Below are 20,012 nucleotides of genomic sequence, written 5' to 3' on the forward strand. Positions count from 1 at the left end.
GAGCTTCAAGAATTGACTTTACTCATCAAGGACTCTTGTTCTATCATGTAGGTCACGGTGGACTCCAAAATCTTCCTCCTCTACTTTCCATTTACCAAGCTCACTTAAGAAATTAGCACTCAATCTTAAGATTCAGGAAATGTTCACTCATCTCTCATAAGAGAATGTCACAAGTACGGCTTCAAGGACCAAAGGCTTGCCCCTCATGTAGATCACCACTAATGTAAGCTTACTCGATTTGAAATCAAGTAGGATTCCTTTCGGGTTGTACTGAAGGCTTGTAGATTAGGGTAGTATACCATATGAGTAATTGGTTACACCTTTCCTTAAGAACTCCACATTTTTATTTCTCGGCTTACAATTATCAATTCTTAGAGGCATTTTTTTTCATTGATGGCTAGAGAGACTTGATATCACTCCTTCTTGTTCACTTCATTATTTTTCTACCTTTTTGATTTCATGTGTTAGGGGTCATTACCTCTTGTTGAATCCATCAACCCTTTCACTTATTCATTTTTTTGTATTTTTCTTTTTGTTCTTTTCTTTCTTGCCTTCTTTTTTCATAGAGATCATTTCTTTTCTCCTTTTTTGTGCCTTGATATATTTTTCAAATTCCTCATCTCTACCCAAAACTTATGCTTTAAGCCACTTATTTCATAAGAGCGTTAAGGAAAGTCCGGGTTCCAAGAGAGGGTCACGACAAAACGGGTAAAGGCTTATAATATGGTTATCAAATGAGAAAGGGTAGAGGCTCAAAGGGGGTTAACCAGGGATAACGACATTGGTTGGTAATAGAAAACTCAAACGGGCTAAAGAAAGCCTACAATCACTTCTCAAACCAAGTAAAACTTAGGATTTCGCCTTGAAATACATTCAAGGCAAGTTCTAGACCATTCACACGGATACTTGGACTAACAACAATTTATCTCACCCCTCACGCAACTAGATTGGAAAAGAAGATAAGGGAAATATAGACTTTATGATTCCTTTATCATTGCACAAAAGGTGAAACAAATGTATTATGCTCCTTATCCTTTGAGCAAGAATAAGTGTGCATGGCGGGTAATTTTGAAAACACTGCCCATGGGTAGAGTGGAAGTCGAAGATGCATTAGATGTGGCATACCAGAATGACATTTCAAGTGTTGAAATAATAGTGGATGATGAACTAACAGATGAATTACATTATAATGAAGGAATATATGAAGAATTTGATCCTTCTGTCCTTGTACCAAATGAGGACGAAGATAGAGGTGTTGAACATGAAACAAGTGATGAGGAAGAATTACTAGATGAAAGTGAAATAGGCAATGATGAAGACTTAGATGATTACTATGAAGATAGCGATGAGGATTGAATTGTAATTCTTTTTTATGTTGTTCTTCCTTCAAGCATTTAATATATTTGAAGAATTGTTGTATGTTTTTATGACATGTCGGGGGTTTTTATGTTATTCCTTTAATTATCTATTATGTTGCAAAATTATTTTATATTTTTATAAATTGTTAGGTTGTTTATTTATTTCTTTAGTCGTTTAATTTGTAGAATAATTATTTTATATTTACTATCACTTGTTGTACTTGTTGTTTTGTATTTTATTATTATTATATTATAAATTTGGCATCTAAGGGGAAGGAAAAGGTGAAATATAAGAAGAAAAAAATAATCTTTTCCAACTACCTTAACCATGCCAAATATGAGTCATCCTCTTCCTCATCCTCCTCAATCGACTTCATTGCCATCTATCATGTTCACTATCTCTCCTCCATTTAATAATTCGGTTTAGTATTATTCTATACCTGCCAAAGTAAGTCAAAGTAACACTATTTTTAATTTTATACCCACACCTTCTATACCATCTTCTTCACCGGAATTTCATGGTAGTCAGCATGGTGGCTCACCAACTGTTGTACCCCCGAGCTTTCATGGTAGTCAGCATTGTGGCTCACCAGCTGCTGCACCCCCGAGCTTTCATGATAGTCAGCATAGTGGCTCACCAGCTGCTGCATTCCCGAGCTTTCATGGTAGTCAGCATGGTGGCTCACCAATTATTGCATCCCCGAGCTTTCATGGTAGTCAGCATGATGGTTCGTCTTTTGTTGCTCCATCATCTTTCACTCCATCATCATCATCCACTCCCAGCATAACTAGGTTGGATATTGGGTGGCTCTCGCCCAGTTACATCTAGTGGTACTTCTACACCTTCTAGTAGAAACAGGCAGAATCTTGGAGGGGATGTACAATATGATAGTTATAATCGGTTGATAATCGTCCCCTACGAGGATGGGTAAGTAATTCTTATACTATTTTTAATATTTTGAATGTACTTTTAGATATGTTAAAATTAACGAATATTTATTTATAATTAAAAATTGTGGAATCAATTTAGGGTAAAAATTGATTAAATTTATTTAATGATTATCGTCTTCATCTAATGTTACTTTTTTATATTGCACACAAAGTATACATGGCATCCTCAATATCAAAATGAAGTAAATGTTATTTTCGAGAAGAAGGTTGTTAAGCGGATTAAAGATACTTTGTTCGCCGCTTGCAATGCTGGTAAAATGGCGGAGTGGTTAAGAGAATATGTTTGGAATAAACTTCTTGCGAAATGGAATACCGATGAATGGAAGAAGAAGAGTGAACAAGCAAAGGCAAATCACGCCTCCAGTAAAGGTGGCTCGTTGCACACAGGAGGTTCGATTAGTTTTGCGGCCCATAAACTAAGATTGGTAATTACTTGTAAAAAATTTCTTAGTTTTTAAATATCGAATTTTACCATTGTAATGTCTAACTCATATTTTTTGTTATGAAGGAAAAGGAAAGAGGGCGATATATGAGTCATGCTGAGATCTTCGAGGAGACGCATAAGAAAAAGAAGAAGGACGGTACAAGAGAACACTGGGTGGAGACGCGTGCGTCGGACACATATGTAAAATACTAACTTCATAATTATTTACGGTTTATTAATATTAGTTTGTTTACATAATAGTTATATTTTTATTTTCGGAAGATTATCATAAAAGGGTGGAAGAATGGCAACAAACACAACCTCATTCAACTCAACCAACACCTGATGATATGGCTTCATTGTGGACAGATGCAACGAGTGGAGTAAACAAAGGCAGAGTCTACGGACTTGGAGTACGCCGACCTACAGGTCATCCAAAACCACTCTTAGTTGATTCTTCTTCTTCGCAAAATTCAGAACAGATTGAGGATATGAGAAAAGAAATTTGTGATTTGAAGCAACAATTGGACTCACAATTCGGAACATTTGTTAAGATGTAGAAATTCATGAGAAAATATGGGCATGATTTATCTTATGATGAGGATGGACAAACTGAATCTATTTATTTGGTAGCAGAAAATATATACTCCCTCTATCCCATTTTAACTGTCACTTTAGTTCAAAAAAGCTATTCCAAAATAATTATCACTTTAGGAATTCAAGATTAAATTTGTTAATTATTTTCAACTATACCCTTAATATTAAAGAAGTAGTAGTTCTTTTTATACTACTCAATTCTCACAATATATTTAATAGGGATAACTTAGTAAAGTATGTTATAAAACAACAAAGAAAAGAAGAATACTGTAAAGAAAGAGAGTATCCCTCTATTTATAGGAAAAAAGTGACTTAGCCACCAAGTAGCAAACCCTAAAATCTCTTTTATATATAGACATTCACCTTAAATATAATTTTATTTATAACAAAGTATACCTTATAGAGTATTTATTATTTTTCTTAATGGGTGCGAAAAGGACCGTTAAAATGGGACGAAGGAAGTAATAAATGTTACTGATATTATTAGAGCCAAAGAGTTTTAATGAAAATTTTGATTGTTAATGGTAAATAATAATGTCTAAAAGGTTTAGTTGGATCAAGTTAAAATATGAGGTTTAAAGTGGTAGGAGTATATAACGATAAAGTATTGTTGCAGCTGTGAAGTCAAGCTTGTTTCCTTTTTAAGGTTAGTAGTCCAGCTATGTTTCTATAAATGATCACTTAAAAAAGGATATAGTGATCTTCCTTTCAATTTTATTTATTTATTTTCGTAAGAGTCGGGAGAAAAGTTAATTATTGGTATATCTGCTAGTAGGATCAAAGTATTCCAATAATTAATAGCACAATAATTCTGCATGGCCCCAATGCAAAAGTAAATACTGTTAAGGTTGTTGCTGGGTTATTTCCTAATTAAGCCAGAGTCAACTTTTGAAACCTGCTATTGAAATTAATAAATTAAACTAAATAAAACAGGAAGAATTTTAACTAATCGACGTTAAAAGCGATAGATATGATTCAGTTTTGTGACTGAAATTTAGGTGTAAATATAAGTCTTGGGAATTTTCAGGCATCTCTATAGCTTCCAAGGTGCATTGGCATCCTTATATTTTGCATTGGCACAGGGGCGGATCTACGTGTAAGGGACGGGGTGGTATGCCACCCGCAAGTTTTGGTCGAAACTATGCAATAGTATGTATACATGCATGTATATATAGAAGGAATGTATACAAATACTTTCGGTGGCACTTTTAATAACAAAAAGGCCCAAGGTGCCATTGGCAAGAAATTCCCACTTTCACCCAAAAGGTGAGTGTTCGAATCTAGCCTAGCTCTTTTTTTTAAAAGCTTTTGTTTGGTGTATTCAAGACAATTACAAAAGGATCCTTTATTTCTTCTTTCTCTTTACTTAATTGCTCTTTTTTGTTTATTAATAGGTCCCATTGACTTTTTCTTTGATCTTATTGCCAATAGAAATCTCCATTGTTGCACTTTCCTAACTCCTCCATTATTTATCAATAGATAAAGAAAAATTAATTAATTTCTCCAAGACCACAACTCTGAAAATCTATTGGCAGAAACTAAAAAAAGAATCCTTGAATAAGTTATTGTTTTAATCAATGATGAAAGTTTATTTTTTTGTTAGATTGCTCTAAAGTAGTATAATTGTATATAATATCGAGTGAGTTAATTTTTATGAAAAATATAAATTGAAAAATATTCGTAAACTTACTTAATATTTAGAGTACTTATTAGTATAAGTTTTTGCCTTAAGTATCTAAATATAAAGTGATAACGAGTATTTTTTCTTGTACAAAATGCATAATCCAATTGAACTTTTATGCTTTTTTTCCAAGTTATCATAATTATTACGTAATATTTTTGCTCGGTCGATTTGTTTATATTAACCCCAAAGACGAATAGACCAAACCGAAACTCAAATAGACCAAACCGATTAAATTTATACCCTATTAGATAATATAAATTATAATATGACTACGTTCAAAATTTTTGATACCCGGAGCTTCTAAATCCTGGATCCGCCTCTACATTGGCATACTGAAATATTTATTTTAAAATTTTCATGCATATAGAATCTAACTCTGATAACCATTAATTTTTACATTCCTATACACTATTTGAAACTTTATTACCCTCCCTACTTAAGTTTCAATTTAATTACATACTATATACAATTTACAAATTATATACACTTTAGGAATTAAATGAGTATCTCTTTATATTAGAAATCAATTATTCCTCGTCCTTATTCTCTCTCCCTCATGCTCTCTCTCTCTCTCTCTCTCTCTCTCTCTCTCTCTCTCTCTCTCTCTCTCTATATATATATATATATATATATATATATATATATATATATATATATATATTCCAATAATGTAGAGCAAAGGGAAAGAAAGCAGCAATTCCATAATTATTGAAATTCCAATAATGTAGAGCTGAAGGTGTTGCACAATTGGTGTTTAAATTCCAGTAATGTTGCACAAATGGTATTCAAATTGAAATTGTCAATCAATAAATTTTGAAGGTGTTTGACTCTCCGTCATTGACAGCCATTAAAAAGTTTTGAAGCTTTGAATTCGAATTTGGGTTTTCAAAAACCATTATTTATTTGGATTGGGTGTTGTTGTAAACAATTGAGAATATTGTTTGGAGTTTATATCTCAATTTTGATGGTGTTTTGGTGAAGATTAGACTTGATTTTGGGTGAATTTCATATTGAAACTCGAAGAAGAAGAAGAAGAAGAAGAAGAAGAAGAAGAAGAAGAAGAAGAAGAAGAAGAAGACATGACATACATTATACTTACGAAATTGTAGTAAGTTGTAGTAAAATTGTAGGTAAATTGTATTTTGTTGTTTATATTTTTTTTATTTAAATATTGTATGAAAGTTGAACAATATTGTATAAAAATTATATTTAAGTTGTATGATATTGTAGTTGTATTTAACTTTGTAGAAATAATGTATGAAAGTTGTAGATAAGTTGTATAATATATAATTCATTGTATGAAATTTATTTTTACTATGTATAAATCAGATACAAAATATACAAAAGACATATTGTATAAAATTTGTATAAAAATTGTATTTAAATTGTATGATATTATAGTTGTATTTAACTATGTAAAAATAATGTATGAAAGTTGTAGATTAATTGTAAAAATATCGTGTAGGTTTGATTTCAATTGTCTACTTGAATACCATATTGAATTGTGTGGCTGATAATTTTAGTAATTATTTAATTATACAGGATTAACACCACGAGAAAAGGTTGTGTTGCACGATTGCCTTGAGACAATAGACGAGACTCTCGACGAACTCCACGTGGCCATAGACGACCTCGAGCTATATCCCAATAAAAAATTGCTCGGAGAACAGGCAGATGACCTAAAAACTCTAATAAGTTCCGCAATTACTAACCAAGAGACTTGCCTTGACGGTTTTTCTCACGAGGACGCCGATAAAAAGGTTCGCAAAGCTTTGCTGAAAGGTCAAAAGGACGTAGAAAAATGTGCAGTAATCCATTGAAGATGATTACATGGAGTCAGGACGCCACATCCAGTTTAGGTTTCTCCAACTTTAATTGATTACAGAATATTAAGGCGGAAGAAAAATAAGGAAAGAGAAGAGGAGAAAAAAAAGGAAAAGGGTGTAACTAAATCCCTTGATTGAAGGCACTAATAATAGATTTGAAGTTTTTTAAGGTGGAATGTATATATTTCGTAGATAAAACTTATTTAGGTCGAGTAATTAACGAAAAGTGAATATCTTTTATAATAAAGTTTTAAATAGTGTATAAAAACGAAAAAAATTCCTTTTTTGTTAAGTTCCAATAAAGTTCGTCTCAATTCTATCTTGTAAAAGAGGGCCCAAAACACGAAAAAGGGACTCTGTTAATGGTTCAGGCTCTTTTGTCGTCAAAAGTCCATTAAATTTTATTATGGCCCAAAGCATGAGAAATTAAAGAAGAATTAAACTCTGAAATGAGAAATCTACATTTGCGGTTGGGTTATTTTTGGACTTTCTTATTAGATACATGTGGTCTGTGGAAATGATCATTTCTACTTAGTTAGAAACAAAACGTAAGCAGAGTGTTATTTTTGCATATTTTGTTGGATTTTCCTGAAACAATAGAATAGAGAAGAGATATATCATTAGTGAAAAAGTTGTTCTTACGTAGCTTAATGGGAAAACTGCTATGATTGCCTTCTTTTTTCTTATCTTTTTTGTTTCTCCCTTCTCTTAGAAACATTAAAGGCCAAAACAGAAGTAATTTAATTTGCAAATAGGACAGCATAATGATCAATTACTCTATCGCTTAGTGCCTAAAGTTCCAAAACTAAGGTAAAGAAAGTTATCAGAAAGTTTTATTGGATTATATCATTTGCGAACAGTGGAGCAACGTTTACGGAGTCTGATCTTCATTGTCACAATCATTGTTAACTTGCCGGGATTTCAATTCAAAATTAGAACTTGTGTTACCATAACAGAACCACGAGGTGATCAGTACTATAAATTCATTGCTCCCTTAAGTAATATTTCATCCCCAACAAAGATATTAGAATCAAAAGAAATATATCAGGTAGTGAAAAATGGCCAGATTGACATTCAATTGGAATCTTGCTTTTGCAGCTCTACTAGTGTTGGTAAGTTTTGCTTCTCAAGCCACATCTCGCGACTTGTATGAAGCTGCCTCGATGGTCCAGAAACACGAGCAGTGGATGAGTCACTTTGGGCGGGTGTACAAAGATGATGTAGAGAAGGCTAAAAGATTCAAAATATTTCAGCACAATGTTGAGTACATTGAATTTGTTAACAAAGCTGGGACTCGACCTTACAAGTTAGGCATTAATGAATTTGCTGATTTGAGCAATGAAGAATTCAGAGACACTCGCAATGGATACAAAATGACTTCTCATCAACAGTTGTCAAAAACCACATCATTCAAGTATGCAAATGTGACTGCTCCAGCTACTATGGATTGGAGAACGAAAGGGGCTGTTACTGGAATTAAGGACCAAGGACAATGCGGTAAGCTAAAACAAAAGTTCATAACATCCTTTAAATGAATGTGCATTAATAATATCTTATAACATAATAATGTACGTAGGATGTTGTTGGGCATTTTCTGCTGTTGCTGCTACAGAAGGAATAAACAAGATCAAGACAGGTAAGTTGATCTCTTTATCGGAGCAAGAATTGGTGGACTGTGACACAAGTTCGGATATGGGATGTGAAGGAGGTCTTATGGATGATGCTTTTAAGTTCATAATCAAGAACAATGGGCTTACTACTGAATCCAATTACCCATATGAGGGAACTGATGCTACTTGCAAAACCGGCAAAGAGTCTAACCATGCAGCCAAGATCACAGGTTACGAAGATGTTCCAGCCAACAGCGAATCCGCTTTGCTAAAAGCAGTTGCCAACCAACCAATATCCGTGGCCATTGATGCTAGCGGTTCAGATTTCCAATTCTATTCGACCGGTGTTTTCACTGGAGAATGTGGAACTGAGTTAGACCATGGTGTTACTGCAATTGGTTATGGAAAAACTAGTGATGGTACTCAATATTGGTTAGTGAAGAATTCATGGGGAACAAGTTGGGGTGAGAATGGATACATAAGAATGCAAAGAGACGTTGATGCTGAGGAAGGACTTTGTGGAATTGCTATGCAAGCATCTTATCCAACTGCTAATTAAATGCCTGAGAAGTTTAGGGGGCATTTGCTGTTGTAAAGATTAATGATGTGCACCCTTATCATATAATTTATGTGTGTGTATCTAGAGTCTATGTATTTTACCGACTCGCAGTTTGTATATTGCAAGTGTTGAACAAAAGCTTGTATATATGTAAAAATATTTGTAATACGAGTAATGAAATTCTGTGTTCCAAAAGACTGAATGGTGCAATGCTTGACTTAGTTTAATGTTCAAATAAGATACAGCTGACTAAATAATCAAGGTCTAGGTTTACTTTCTTCTTTCTCATTGCTGAACAAAGAAAAAAAAGTTAACATAAAAAACAAGATAAAGCCACCACAAGCTTGTCAACTAACCAAAGTCTCAACTAAACCAAGCTATTTTTAATGTGGTCATCGTACTGAAGTACGGTGAAGCAGATCTCTTCTTGCCGTCCTTAGATAACTATGGCCAATTAGAATAGGTGCAAATTTATTTGCAAATGGTTTTGGGCGGTCATGTTAAAAAGACCGACAAAATACTTGTTGATACTTGTAAACTGAGTTTGGCTCGGTCGACTTTCTTCAAGAATAATAAATTCTGAGTCGGCCAAAAAGTGCCAGCTCCAAATGAGATAATAATTCAATATTACTTGAAAGAATCGTAAAAGCAACCCAAACACCACCACTTTTGATTGCCGCTGCTTTAGATCAGTTTGAAAATCCATCTGGATGATTAATACATGTAACGTCACTTGGGACATCTACTCCACTTGGAATTTTTCCTGGATAATCAGTTGTTGAAGAATCTGACCCTATCATGCTGCAGAGTGGCAAAGTCAGTCAGCAATCCAAAAATATGGAGATAGATTGGTTCAATAGTTTTCAGAAACACAAACCTTCTGTCAACAATAACCATGGACCGCAGTTCACAGTTCTTGAATCTGCAAATTACATACGAGGACATCAAAAGATCAAAAGGTTTCCACCTTGAGTGTAATTCGTACAATGAAAATGCTGAAACAGTGTTCTGCATCTCAAACTGAAGAGGTCAACTGCAAGATAAATTTTAGATATCCTACCAAGCTGAAACAACAAACCTTCATGAAAAGAAATACACCTTTCAGCTATTTTACCAAGCCGAAAAAAACAGTTGACACTTATTTTAGGGAAATTCAAAACAAACAAAGAAATATATGAATGTTTTCTGCCAACTTCTCCCAAGACAACGTGGCAGGAGAGGGATAAGTGGACAGGGGGCATGATACTGATTAGTATTAAGCTACAGGCAGGAAATGAATGAGCAGCATGAATATTAAGACAAACCCGCATAGTCCGTAAGATAACATTGATAAGCTACCACATTCAATGACTTATTAAATGTCCCTGTGAGACAGAGATATCATATTTAGTAGAAAGATTGCCTTTTTACATCTGGACGCATAAGGCAGATCAGAGATCTAAAACTGCAGTCAAGTTCACTATTTTCCAATTTTTGTCGTCTTTAGGCAGTTGTAGTCTAGAGTTCGATCAGGCAATCTATGATGTAAAAGCTTATTTGTTGGTAATCCAACAAGTTAGAATGTGATCAAACCAATTTCCAGCATATCAGTTCACCAATGAGTTGAGAACTTACGGTCTACATATCTCATTCTTCACATCTGGATGGCAATCATTACCAAATGCACTGAGTGTATGTATCAAGAATCCACTATGTGTAACAATTGCAATCTCTTTCTCCTTACGTGTCCACAACCTGTATCAGCATCACCATAAATTAGAAAGGGGAAAACTATGATGGCAACAAGACGCTGGAATCTGCATCTGGAACCTTGACCAGCAACACTTCCAATAAATCAATTTTCCGAAAGCCTTATTGGAGAGAAAATTACTATCATCTTATTCAAGAGAAATTGTTTAACAAAATGAAATGCTCCCAGCTTAAATATATGACATCAAGAAGCCAAAGAAAGGAAAAAGCAGAGAAGCATGTGACCAAGAAATTCAAAAAAGCAAGCTTTGACCAGCATCGATAGCTGGTTTCAGAAAACCTTTAAACTCCATACTAACCTAGGCATAACATTACTGAATGTTAACAGCATTAGTGAAACTACTCTCAGGTAGTTGAATTACTGAACTATGCTTTTTCTTGTTCATTCAGAGTTGTCATAAAACTCAAATGTGGACACAAACATCTGAAGATCATTAAAATCAATTTTTGTATTTTCTGACAAACAAGCACTTACCAGTTCAAGAACTCCATTCCTCTAGCAGCAAGGTGTTCATTTGGCTCTCTGATATCAGGCTCCCAGAGAACATCATCATCACATTCAATCTGGGAAAATCAACATGAACCTTTTTCAACGAGAAAACTCTAAAAGTATGTTGCAGCGAGCAAATCATACAAAAAATTAAAGTCAGCATGAGGATATTTTGAGAAGCATAAGTACTTGCCATGGAAAAATCAATTGCAGGAAATAGAGGCTTGTATTCGCTAATGCTTCTCCTCTTATCACACCAATGAACTCCCTGCATTTGGCAACACATAAGAACAAATGAACTTCTAGTATGAGCATTGAAAAAGTGAGTTTCTGCAGTTCCTTTATAATAACCTCCCCTTGTCCCAGTATCACCGAGTCTTACCTTGTTGGTCCACCCCAAAAGAGTTGACCTCTTCCTTAAAATGGAAATATTTTCCCCTTTCAACAATTCACAATTATATATATATATTATTACTTTTAGATCATTCTAAACTTTATTTGACATTTTACCAACAAACCATTACACTACAATTACTTTTCAAACCATTATTTAAAAGACCTCCACCTAATAATATTACATTCTATCCACACTAAATGAAATAGAGGTAGTAAGACTAAGTGGAGCATAAGAGAAATACGCCACCTAGTTGTTCAACTTAATCAGAAGCCCACATAAAGGGATTTATGCAGGTTATAACCAAAGTTCTACGAGTATATACCAGAAAAAAAAAGGATCACAAATGTTCATGTGAGTGAAGGAAAAGAAGAGGATAAGTTGTCAATCAATGAAACCAAGTCTATCAAGCTCTTTACAAGCACTTATACCCAAATAAGGCAGCACCAAAACAATTCATTGCCATAGTCTTTTGTCATATTAACCACTCCGCATATTATATGCTCAATATGCCATGTAGTTTTAGTGTCAATATTAGTTTTTAGTAACAATTAGCAATACATAACAGAGGACTCTCACGTCAAGTGATAGCTTAAATGCTTCAAATTTGTTTTATTAGTTTCACATAACTGATATGCATTATTACAGATGAACTAACAATATGACAGAACATAACTTTTTTGCCAAAATCCACTGCACGAGCACAATTTTTATCAACACTTGGTGAATCTTGTTTATAAGAAAGTGTTTTCTAAACAATTTGGTACTTCTAGTCTCTAGACATATCAGATTATTGCCAAGACCAAAGAACAGCATGAAAACAGTCATTCCTCATCCCAAACTCCTCTACGTCACAAAAAACTGACTTGTTAAAGAAAGAAAATAGAAGCAAAGGAGTTATGCTTTTCCTTCCAACAAATGGTACTCTAGTTTGCAATCTCTAAGCACCAAAAGAAATATTTCCAGATCTTGCAAGAAAAAAGAAAGAATTCTATCCATGATCAGAAACATTGTATGCAAAAAGAGAGAGAGAGAGAGAGAGAGAGAGAGAGAGAAAGAGAGAGAGAGAGCGTGTGTGAGGGACCAAAAATATCTTCACAAGAAGGAGAAAAGAACACCAACTTAAATCAACATCAGAGGAGGAAATAATCGTGTAAGGGAGGTAACTTTTAGGAGGAAAACACTCGTGAAATAATAAAATTCAGTCAACTGCATGAAACAATAGATAGAGAAACAAATATAACGACACGAGAAAAGGATAAAGAAGACTACACATTAAAGTCACGTAACTTTTAGGATGACATTACCAAGTGTTCACGACAACCCTCCACCGCAATGAAGGGAGGGCAATATAGACTTGAAATTGCTGGATGGTTACTGTTTCCTGCATCTGCCACCATGAGCAGGGGAACGTCTATTCCATCTGGGCAACCTTCTCCACCAAATACTCCAACTGCAGTTTGCATAGTCCTACAATGCAAGACCACCAAAGTTGAAGGTTAAAACAAAACAACCTGCTACCGTCTTCACTCAAAAATTTAAGGGAAACTGATCTCATAGAATAGTGCTGGAATGCGCATGCATAAAAGAATTGTACTTCTTGTGTAAGCCAGAAAATTCTGGTTTCACGAGGCTCAAGACATATGCCATCCATTATGTTAAGTATAACAAAAGAATGATTATTTAAGAAATCCAACGCTGCTTTAAACATCCATCATAGCGCCACCTCAAAAGCATAATATTGTGCACAACAACAACAACGACCCAGTGAAATCCCACAAGTGGGGTCTGGGGAGGGTAGTATGTACGCAGACCTTACCCCTACTCCAGGGGAGTAGAGAGGCTATTTCCGATAGACCCTCGGCACAATAAGATGAAAACGTGACAGTGTAGCAATAACAGCAACCAGCTTCTTCACATTTGGTAACAACAGCAACGTAATAACCAGAAAAAAGCATAATATTGTGCACATGTTCCAAAAAAAAAAGAGATGAAACTTTCATATCAAATGAGAAGAAAAATAAAGATGTCACAGCTTATCGACACTAAGATATAAAACACAGTGTGTACCTCAATAAAGGAGAAGTGATAACTAGTTCCACCTTCTTAGAAAGTCCAGATGCGTGGACATGTTTCCGAAGATTATCTACCTGAAACAATACCAAATGAGATTTTCTAAACCACAAACCTAAGTTCCATAATGGCAGAAAACAAGTTCAAGTGACAGTTATTATCCTTATCATGAAGATGATCAATTCGGTTGTTGTGGTCGGACTCTATTATGGATAACTCTTCTAAGCTAAAGATTCAAAAACAAGGAAAAGGACAGTGGGAAAGACTTCAACACTCTTGACGTCCACCATGTCATTGGAGAGAAAGACGATCATCACCTAAAAAAAACCTACTACTAGATAGGTATGCACTGCGGCCATGTCTAAGCAAATAGGTGACAGAAATGCAGCCATGTTTAACTATTTATCACCTGCTCCCAGCCAAGAGGAGTAAGGTGTGCATCAAAAAGGTGCGGAGATAGGTATGCACTGTGGTTCATTTCTCCTTCCACATTGTGAATCCCCTGAGCATGCCTCACCTACATGTTAAAGTCAATATAGTCCAAACACTTATCAGAAAGCAAGTAAAAAAATAAGAATCTTAACTAGGAAGGATCAGAATTATTCTTTGAGTATCTTTATGGAAAATTTGCACAATTAGATAAGAGAGGCTAGACCGATGACAAACCAGGTGTATAGTTTTGCAGCGGTGTAAAGGATACAGGCTTTGACCTCCAGAGACATCCATATCTGCATTTGCAACCATGATGGACTCTTACTATTATTGGAAAAGCATACACTGAGACAGAGTGATTTAAAAAAAACTACCAAGAGAACATCATCTACATGTTCAGATTAATAAATATGAATGACTTAATATCCCAAGAGAAGAGCACAGAAAAGTGTGATATTCCTCCGTGAATTAACATCTATGTCATACAAAAGGCAGAGAGAAAAGAAGACAAAAGGAGGGATCAACGCTTCCCCAGGAAAACGACAAGATTTCAGAGTGATATATGTGAAAGTAAGAATTAGAAAAGCATGATAGGCATTCTATTAATTCAAAGCAAAAGAACATATCATAAGGAACCGAAAGGAAACTATACAAATTTTAAACATGATACTGAAATAGTAACCATCAGTCCTGCTAGTAAAAGGGTAGTGGGAGTTATTAAGGGTAGCAACTTAATACTTTTTTCTACACTCTTTTGCCAATATGAAACATCGGCAAACATACAGAACACCATTCATACATTTATTTTCTTGAGTTGAGATAAGATGGTCAGGCCTGGTTCCTGGAACCAACCATAAACAACTTAAGCCATGAAATTGATTTGCAACATATGAATATAAGACATTCATGCAAAGTAGCTGCTATAATTTCTAATGTTTACTTGTCCGCGTAGTTAAGACATATGAGCCATTAAGAGGCTTTTTGTTCTAAATATATTCATATATTTATGAATGACAACGGGAAGTACCAAACCATTTGGGAACGGGATCTTTTTCATCTACCAAAATCATGATCAAGTAGCAGAATTTCCACCCTAAAAAATCAAATTCTAGTTTTTCTTTCCTCACCTAAAGGCCTAATAAGTTGCTTTTACACTGCACCAAATACTGAAACTGCATTTAATCTCTAAAAGATAAACAACAACAACCCTATACTGGGAAGGTAGACAGATTGTTTCCGATAGATCGCAAGAAAAAGGCCGTGGCAACAAGCAGTAACACTAAAAGATAAAGAAGCTACTAAATGGAGCACGTTAAGTAACGATGATCAAGATTGACGCAGACCAGAAACAAGGTCATCAATTCAATCATATTCAACCAGTAGGATAGTCAAAGGTAAAAGACATGTAGAATCAAATTAGCTTTACTGTTAAGAAGCCAAAAGTCCAGAAAGCTAGGATTTCAAAAATTAATTATAAGAAAACATTCATACCAAACTGGTACAAATTGGATTTGCTTTGCTCTCTTTTTTTCCTATACTAATTACTACCTTTTGACAATAACTGGTCCATGTATCGCACTCGATGTACATAAGATGACCAGAAAAAAAAAAACCTAACTTAGGATAATACTTTTAGGCTTTAATAGTAGTAAACAAAATATAAATCTGAGTTATAAGAAGAGTTCGTGACCAGAAATACTGCAGTTCTCAGATTCGATCTCGAGAAGGTTCTAAGAAAAACATCAACGTCTCATTTCCATGGACGGCTCTAGGTAAGGCAAGCTCTCTTGGCTTGGGCCCCAAATATTTAAGGCCCCAAAAATAAGATGCAGTGCTATATTATTATATAATATATACTCCATAATTTATATTTATATAATTATTAATAAAATATTTCAAACTTTAATAATTTGTAACATTTGGTAGACTTAAGATTGGGTGAGTTAACTAGATAGACACTAAATTAAATAATATATTTACCTTCTCATCAATTTTATTTTATTTTTTTTTTTATGTATAGTCTTTTTTCATGATTCTATTTTACTTTCTAATTTCAACTCAAATTCTTCAAATTAACTATTCCTTTTTGTCACATTTGATTGATCCACACACCAGGAACCAAGTTCTTTTATGTCTCATCTTTTTTAACTAAGAAATCCCCGAGACAAATGTCGCAAGGTTCAAAACACGATGGATAATGGGCGCACCCTTTACCATTTTCACTTAAGGAAAAAATTCAATACCATATGAATGACATGCGCCTAACTCATACATCATGAGTTACGCTCTCACCACTAGATCAAAGTCATGCAGTTTTTTTTTGTGTCTCAATATTTTATGGATTTTATAAAAGAAGTTTCAGGGCCTTTTTAATATAATTTGATTTTAGGCCACCAGTTCTTTTGAGCCGCCTCTCATTAACGATCAACAATTATTTGCAGACTACTGCCCCACCATGAACGTACTGTTCAACCAGCTTCTTCACATTTGGTAACAACAGCAACGTAATAACCAGAAAAAAGCATAATATTGTGCACATGTTCCAAAAAAAAAAGAGATGAAACTTTCATATCAAATGAGAAGAAAAATAAAGATGTCACAGCTTATCGACACTAAGATATAAAACACAGTGTGTACCTCAATAAAGGAGAAGTGATAACTAGTTCCACCTTCTTAGAAAGTCCAGATGCGTGGACATGTTTCCGAAGATTATCTACCTGAAACAATACCAAATGAGATTTTCTAAACCACAAACCTAAGTTCCATAATGGCAGAAAACAAGTTCAAGTGACAGTTATTATCCTTATCATGAAGATGATCAATTCGGTTGTTGTGGTCGGACTCTATTATGGATAACTCTTCTAAGCTAAAGATTCAAAAACAAGGAAAAGGACAGTGGGAAAGACTTCAACACTCTTGACGTCCACCATGTCATTGGAGAGAAAGACGATCATCACCTAAAAAAAACCTACTACTAGATAGGTATGCACTGCGGCCATGTCTAAGCAAATAGGTGACAGAAATGCAGCCATGTTTAACTATTTATCACCTGCTCCCAGCCAAGAGGAGTAAGGTGTGCATCAAAAAGGTGCGGAGATAGGTATGCACTGTGGTTCATTTCTCCTTCCACATTGTGAATCCCCTGAGCATGCCTCACCTACATGTTAAAGTCAATATAGTCCAAACACTTATCAGAAAGCAAGTAAAAAAATAAGAATCTTAACTAGGAAGGATCAGAATTATTCTTTGAGTATCTTTATGGAAAATTTGCACAATTAGATAAGAGAGGCTAGACCGATGACAAACCAGGTGTATAGTTTTGCAGCGGTGTAAAGGATACAGGCTTTGACCTCCAGAGACATCCATATCTGCATTTGCAACCATGATGGACTCTTACTATTATTGGAAAAGCATACACTGAGACAGAGTGATTTAAAAAAAACTACCAAGAGAACATCATCTACATGTTCAGATTAATAAATATGAATGACTTAATATCCCAAGAGAAGAGCACAGAAAAGTGTGATATTCCTCCGTGAATTAACATCTATGTCATACAAAAGGCAGAGAGAAAAGAAGACAAAAGGAGGGATCAACGCTTCCCCAGGAAAACGACAAGATTTCAGAGTGATATATGTGAAAGTAAGAATTAGAAAAGCATGATAGGCATTCTATTAATTCAAAGCAAAAGAACATATCATAAGGAACCGAAAGGAAACTATACAAATTTTAAACATGATACTGAAATAGTAACCATCAGTCCTGCTAGTAAAAGGGTAGTGGGAGTTATTAAGGGTAGCAACTTAATACTTTTTTCTACACTCTTTTGCCAATATGAAACATCGGCAAACATACAGAACACCATTCATACATTTATTTTCTTGAGTTGAGATAAGATGGTCAGGCCTGGTTCCTGGAACCAACCATAAACAACTTAAGCCATGAAATTGATTTGCAACATATGAATATAAGACATTCATGCAAAGTAGCTGCTATAATTTCTAATGTTTACTTGTCCGCGTAGTTAAGACATATGAGCCATTAAGAGGCTTTTTGTTCTAAATATATTCATATATTTATGAATGACAACGGGAAGTACCAAACCATTTGGGAACGGGATCTTTTTCATCTACCAAAATCATGATCAAGTAGCAGAATTTCCACCCTAAAAAATCAAATTCTAGTTTTTCTTTCCTCACCTAAAGGCCTAATAAGTTGCTTTTACACTGCACCAAATACTGAAACTGCATTTAATCTCTAAAAGATAAACAACAACAACCCTATACTGGGAAGGTAGACAGATTGTTTCCGATAGATCGCAAGAAAAAGGCCGTGGCAACAAGCAGTAACACTAAAAGATAAAGAAGCTACTAAATGGAGCACGTTAAGTAACGATGATCAAGATTGACGCAGACCAGAAACAAGGTCATCAATTCAATCATATTCAACCAGTAGGATAGTCAAAGGTAAAAGACATGTAGAATCAAATTAGCTTTACTGTTAAGAAGCCAAAAGTCCAGAAAGCTAGGATTTCAAAAATTAATTATAAGAAAACATTCATACCAAACTGGTACAAATTGGATTTGCTTTGCTCTCTTTTTTTCCTATACTAATTACTACCTTTTGACAATAACTGGTCCATGTATCGCACTCGATGTACATAAGATGACCAGAAAAAAAAAAACCTAACTTAGGATAATACTTTTAGGCTTTAATAGTAGTAAACAAAATATAAATCTGAGTTATAAGAAGAGTTCGTGACCAGAAATACTGCAGTTCTCAGATTCGATCTCGAGAAGGTTCTAAGAAAAACATCAACGTCTCATTTCCATGGACGGCTCTAGGTAAGGCAAGCTCTCTTGGCTTGGGCCCCAAATATTTAAGGCCCCAAAAATAAGATGCAGTGCTATATTATTATATAATATATACTCCATAATTTATATTTATATAATTATTAATAAAATATTTCAAACTTTAATAATTTGTAACATTTGGTAGACTTAAGATTGGGTGAGTTAACTAGATAGACACTAAATTAAATAATATATTTACCTTCTCATCAATTTTATTTTATTTTTTTTTTTATGTATAGTCTTTTTTCATGATTCTATTTTACTTTCTAATTTCAACTCAAATTCTTCAAATTAACTATTCCTTTTTGTCACATTTGATTGATCCACACACCAGGAACCAAGTTCTTTTATGTCTCATCTTTTTTAACTAAGAAATCCCCGAGACAAATGTCGCAAGGTTCAAAACACGATGGATAATGGGCGCACCCTTTACCATTTTCACTTAAGGAAAAAATTCAATACCATATGAATGACATGCGCCTAACTCATACATCATGAGTTACGCTCTCACCACTAGATCAAAGTCATGCAGTTTTTTTTTGTGTCTCAATATTTTATGGATTTTATAAAAGAAGTTTCAGGGCCTTTTTAATATAATTTGATTTTAGGCCACCAGTTCTTTTGAGCCGCCTCTCATTAACGATCAACAATTATTTGCAGACTACTGCCCCACCATGAACGTACTGTTCAACCAGCTTCTTCACATTTGGTAACTGACTCACTGCCATTACTGTTTTTGTTATTATTGCCTTATCTAAAGTGAGACTCTATAAATTTGATTGAGAATGCCAGGGGTGGACAAGTAGCTCTAGTAGGAGACTAGTAAAGTCTTGATTTAGGTTCCACAAAATTTTTAATAATGGATTTTATAATTTTATTTCAAATTAGACAAATTAATATTTGTAGAAAAAATAAAAAAAGTACAAAAGAATTTGTAAAAAAGAAAGAAAGGTGTCTACTCTTTAACAATAAAAATATTTTTAAAACTATGAATTAAACTACTTAAATCTTC

At 34.3% G+C, this 20,012-nt stretch overlaps 3 protein-coding genes across 10 annotated transcripts; 2 read left to right on the forward strand and 1 right to left on the reverse strand.

The window, feature by feature from the left end:
• Window positions 1-2,566: 2,566 nt before the first annotated feature.
• On the forward strand, window positions 2,567-3,293 carry LOC107770274 (uncharacterized). Its single transcript, XM_075227221.1, has 3 exons — window positions 2,567-2,734; window positions 2,818-2,890; window positions 3,016-3,293. The coding sequence occupies exons 1-3, from the start codon at window positions 2,567-2,569 to the stop codon at window positions 3,291-3,293; spliced, it is 519 nt and encodes a 172-aa protein (XP_075083322.1).
• A 4,535-nt stretch (window positions 3,294-7,828) lies between these two features.
• LOC142166821 (senescence-specific cysteine protease SAG39-like) lies at window positions 7,829-9,124 on the forward strand. The gene is made up of 2 exons (XM_075226259.1): window positions 7,829-8,337; window positions 8,417-9,124. The coding sequence occupies exons 1-2, from the start codon at window positions 7,899-7,901 to the stop codon at window positions 9,007-9,009; spliced, it is 1,032 nt and encodes a 343-aa protein (XP_075082360.1). The 5' UTR covers window positions 7,829-7,898; the 3' UTR covers window positions 9,010-9,124.
• Window positions 9,125-9,211: 87 nt separating this feature from the next.
• On the reverse strand, window positions 9,212-18,998 carry LOC107773222 (phosphoglycerate mutase-like protein 1). 8 transcript variants are annotated; one of them, XM_075226261.1, is made up of 13 exons: window positions 18,910-18,998; window positions 17,454-17,515; window positions 17,197-17,304; window positions 16,785-16,864; window positions 14,382-14,443; window positions 14,125-14,232; window positions 13,713-13,792; window positions 12,950-13,112; window positions 11,442-11,516; window positions 11,234-11,322; window positions 10,624-10,743; window positions 9,887-9,931; window positions 9,212-9,810 (listed from the first exon to the last, which is right to left on the reverse strand). In XM_075226261.1, the coding sequence occupies exons 5-13, from the start codon at window positions 14,439-14,441 to the stop codon at window positions 9,699-9,701; spliced, it is 852 nt and encodes a 283-aa protein (XP_075082362.1). In that variant the 5' UTR covers window positions 14,442-14,443; window positions 16,785-16,864; window positions 17,197-17,304; window positions 17,454-17,515; window positions 18,910-18,998; the 3' UTR covers window positions 9,212-9,698. The 8 variants fall into 8 exon arrangements, with proteins under 8 accessions (XP_075082362.1, XP_075082363.1, XP_075082364.1 ...); XM_075226262.1 differs by lacking the exon at window positions 18,910-18,998 and adding an exon at window positions 18,711-18,887; XM_075226263.1 differs by lacking the exon at window positions 18,910-18,998 and adding an exon at window positions 18,768-18,886.
• Between the last annotated feature and the right edge of the window lie 1,014 nt (window positions 18,999-20,012).

Source organism: Nicotiana tabacum, chromosome 12, assembly GCF_000715075.1.
Source record: "Nicotiana tabacum cultivar K326 chromosome 12, ASM71507v2, whole genome shotgun sequence".
Taxonomy (NCBI): Eukaryota; Viridiplantae; Streptophyta; class Magnoliopsida; order Solanales; family Solanaceae; genus Nicotiana; species Nicotiana tabacum.